General features: G+C 27.9%; 1 protein-coding gene across 3 annotated transcripts in view; it reads left to right on the top strand.

Annotated features, from left to right (window-relative positions):
- LOC106678626 (cilia- and flagella-associated protein 44) overlaps positions 1-3,186 on the top strand; it is a 50,035-nt gene that overhangs the window by 4,862 nt on the left and 41,987 nt on the right. For all 3 annotated transcript variants that reach the window (XM_014417250.3, XM_014417249.3, XM_014417252.3), the window contains exons 4-5: positions 421-584; positions 2,382-2,512. In XM_014417250.3, coding sequence (XP_014272736.1) covers positions 421-584; positions 2,382-2,512 — 295 coding nt within the window. The remainder of the gene's footprint in view (positions 1-420; positions 585-2,381; positions 2,513-3,186) is intronic.

Here is a 3,186-nt window from a genome sequence, read left to right as displayed (position 1 = left end):
GGGTGCGGTCAAGAAAAACTCAAATAGTAGAAATATACTAATTTAATGAGCCAACGTTTCGCCCCACGTTGCAGGGCTTCTTCAGGGCTATTTTTTGACTATTTATTTGACGGCCGTCAAAATAGCCCTGAAGAAGCTTTTTTATAACTATTAAAAAATTTACAAAAAGGGTATTGATCCTGGAAGTTAATATATTAGGAAATGTGCACAAAACATTTGAGGAAGATACTTCTTATTTTTCAAAAACATCTTGTTGCTAGAAGTATCCATTAGATAAGGCTAATAAGAACAACCTCTCTATATTTGTGCTTATCGTGGAGTTCTTAATTGTAGGGTATATAAAATTATACATGTCTTAATTTTATTTACGATCTTTATGTTTTATGGTTTTTATCTGTTATTTTGTTGTGTTTTCCCTAGTCCTAATGGTAAATGGTTACTTTCTCAAGCATCAAAACCAGATAGTAGTTTAACGGTATGGAATTGGAATATGGAAAGAATCGTTTTGAAGCAACCTAATTCAAATAGGGAAATTTGGAAAGTAGAATATAATCCTTTTGTATTTGGAGGGATAATCGCATCAGGTAATTAAAACTATATCTTGTTAAACTATAAGAGCCATTATTATTTTTTGTCTTAAAGTTATTTTTAAAATAAAATATAGTGTCAAGTACTATTTATAATTAGTCCTGGCACAAATTTAAGTGGTGAGGTAATCAATATCAGTAGGCCTCAACAAAGTATGTTTAATAGATGTGGTGTGCTGGATAGGAAGTGAATTTACAGGAATATTGGTGAGTTTTACAGATATTTGCCATAACCTCTCGCAGAATGGAAACTCCATTCCGTAAGCTGTTCGCTTTAGGTCCTTGGAGGAAGTTATACTTCTTTCTGTAAGGAAATACTTCACCTTTTATCTTGTACCTGTAGTCGATAGAGTAGTCAGTTCTGGGTATTCACTGTAGATCCTGATGAAAAGATAGAGGGTATAGGAAGGAGAAGAGATCCAGGGAAGGCAGAGTGTAATAATAACACAAAATATTTATACAAAAAATATAAGAATATTATGATTCACTAATGTTTATGTTTATAGTTTAGAACCATCAAGAATTTCCAACAGCTCTAATTAAGCTCTACAAAGTTAGGTGAGACGTTGGATAATAAATAGTTGTTAACTATTTTTTTTCTCTTTTGACCACACCCCTGACCATCTTCATCATAAGTTTCTTTTTACTTTGTCCATATTTATTTTTTTTTGTAACATATCCTCTTTATACTTGTGGAATATTTTCATCTTCATTCTATTGTAACCTTAATGAAGGCCTGTAATTCGGCTTGAAATTTTAGTTTTTCTTGCAAATACTAACTCAATGATTTTCATCATGTCATTGACTCATCTGGTTTTTTAAAGGGTATGTTTAAACAACACATAAAAAAAAAAAAAATTACGTTTTAGCCTCCTGTGGTTGTAGCCTTATTTATTTTAAATTTTCATTGAATATATACTCGGTATTAATTATATGTAAATATAAAATAACTGAATATAGACTGAGGTGGATATTTCTTTTTACTTTTTTAGTGATTTTTCCTAGTTCCAATAAACTGTTTTATTGTTATTATTATTTATTATGTTATTTATAAAACTTCACAATATGACCTTTCATTATCAATAATTGTTGTACTTTTATTGATTTATATTTAATATTTAAGAGACCACTAAGAAATTCCATAGTTTGTTGAGTTCTATATTTTGTGCTCAGAAGTCTCATGGTAATAGAGTGGATATAGTTTCTGAGATTTTATTTTCTAATTTTTTACTATGTGAAATATTTTATTGCTTATGACTAAATGAACTTAAATAACAATGACTCCTTTTGGACTTAATATTTTATTATAAACATATGTCATAATTTTTTTAATACCTGGCGGTTAAGTATGTCGCTGATCACATTACATCATATGATGTTGTTTTACACTGTTGTATATATGTAATGTTTGATTGTTGATTTAGCATCAATATATCCTTATCAATTTTTTTATAAGAAAGCCTCATCATAGATTCATTCAGTCATGTAGATAGTATCTTCTCTTTCCATCTCTTAATGACAAGCTTTGATTATATTTCAGTGATTCTTAAATTTTTTACCATTTCCTGAACCATTTGACTTGTACCTCACTATTTACTGTATCAAAAACTTTTTTAGAAGGTTTAGAATAGGTTACTGTGAATTAAAAAATTGTATTATTATGTTTGTCAGTTTAGGTGCATTGTTTTTAATTTTTTATATTGTCAGTTTCTTGATGAATCTTGGAATAATGCTTAAATGACTTCTAAAGTGAAGCATAAAAAAAATTATGATTTATTTGATTATTTTTTTTAGGTTTGCAGCATATAACATTTTGGAGATTGATTGAAACATTCACTGGACTGAAACTTATTCCATCACGTGGAAAGTGGGGTGACAGGGAATTTTCTGACATTTATACATTTTGTCCATTTCCCAATGGCATGGTTTGTTTAAACCGCTTTTATTTATGCTAGAATTAAAAAATTTAATTTAATTGTATTTTTTTCGATCACTTTTTTTTTTTTTCAAACCTCTTTATTTTTTATATGGTTACAAAATACATAATAATATAATGCAATACATTATACATATACAATTAACATTATATCTTTGTTTGCCGTATGGCAATAATCACTTTTAAAGTAATTTTACATATTTATACTTGTAACAATTAAATTTTTATTCTATTATTCGGGTAGTGACTAAAATCTTTATAGGTTACTTAATGATCTTATTTTAATTGAATCATTGCCCTTTTTTCAATTCTTACTAATCTTAATAGAAATTTCATGATACTATGTTATGAAAACTACTTTTTTTTTCAGAATTCTTGATGCCTTTAGTTGGTTTATTAAACTATGTTGTGTCGAGAGGCTTTTTGTAATTGAAAATATTACTTACCTCTCCTCAGAAAAAATAGAAAAAAGTAGCGCTGGTATTTTTTATTTAATTTTATAAAAGGAGGGCCTATTTATTGAAAACCCCTTGAGGAGCCAAAAGAGTACAGAAAATCAAATAAATAAAAAAAGCTTTCCAATTGGTAACAGAGTATGTTTAATATTAAATATATACAAATAAAAAACAAACAATACAGTCCTTGTATAAAAAAATATATATA

This window comes from Halyomorpha halys, unplaced genomic scaffold, assembly GCF_000696795.3.
Source record: "Halyomorpha halys isolate HHAL.00 unplaced genomic scaffold, Hhal_1.1 Scaffold150.1, whole genome shotgun sequence".
In the NCBI taxonomy this organism is placed as follows: Eukaryota; Metazoa; Arthropoda; class Insecta; order Hemiptera; family Pentatomidae; genus Halyomorpha; species Halyomorpha halys.
Note: the sequence above shows the minus strand (reverse complement) of the source record. Positions and strands in the feature narration are given on the sequence as shown.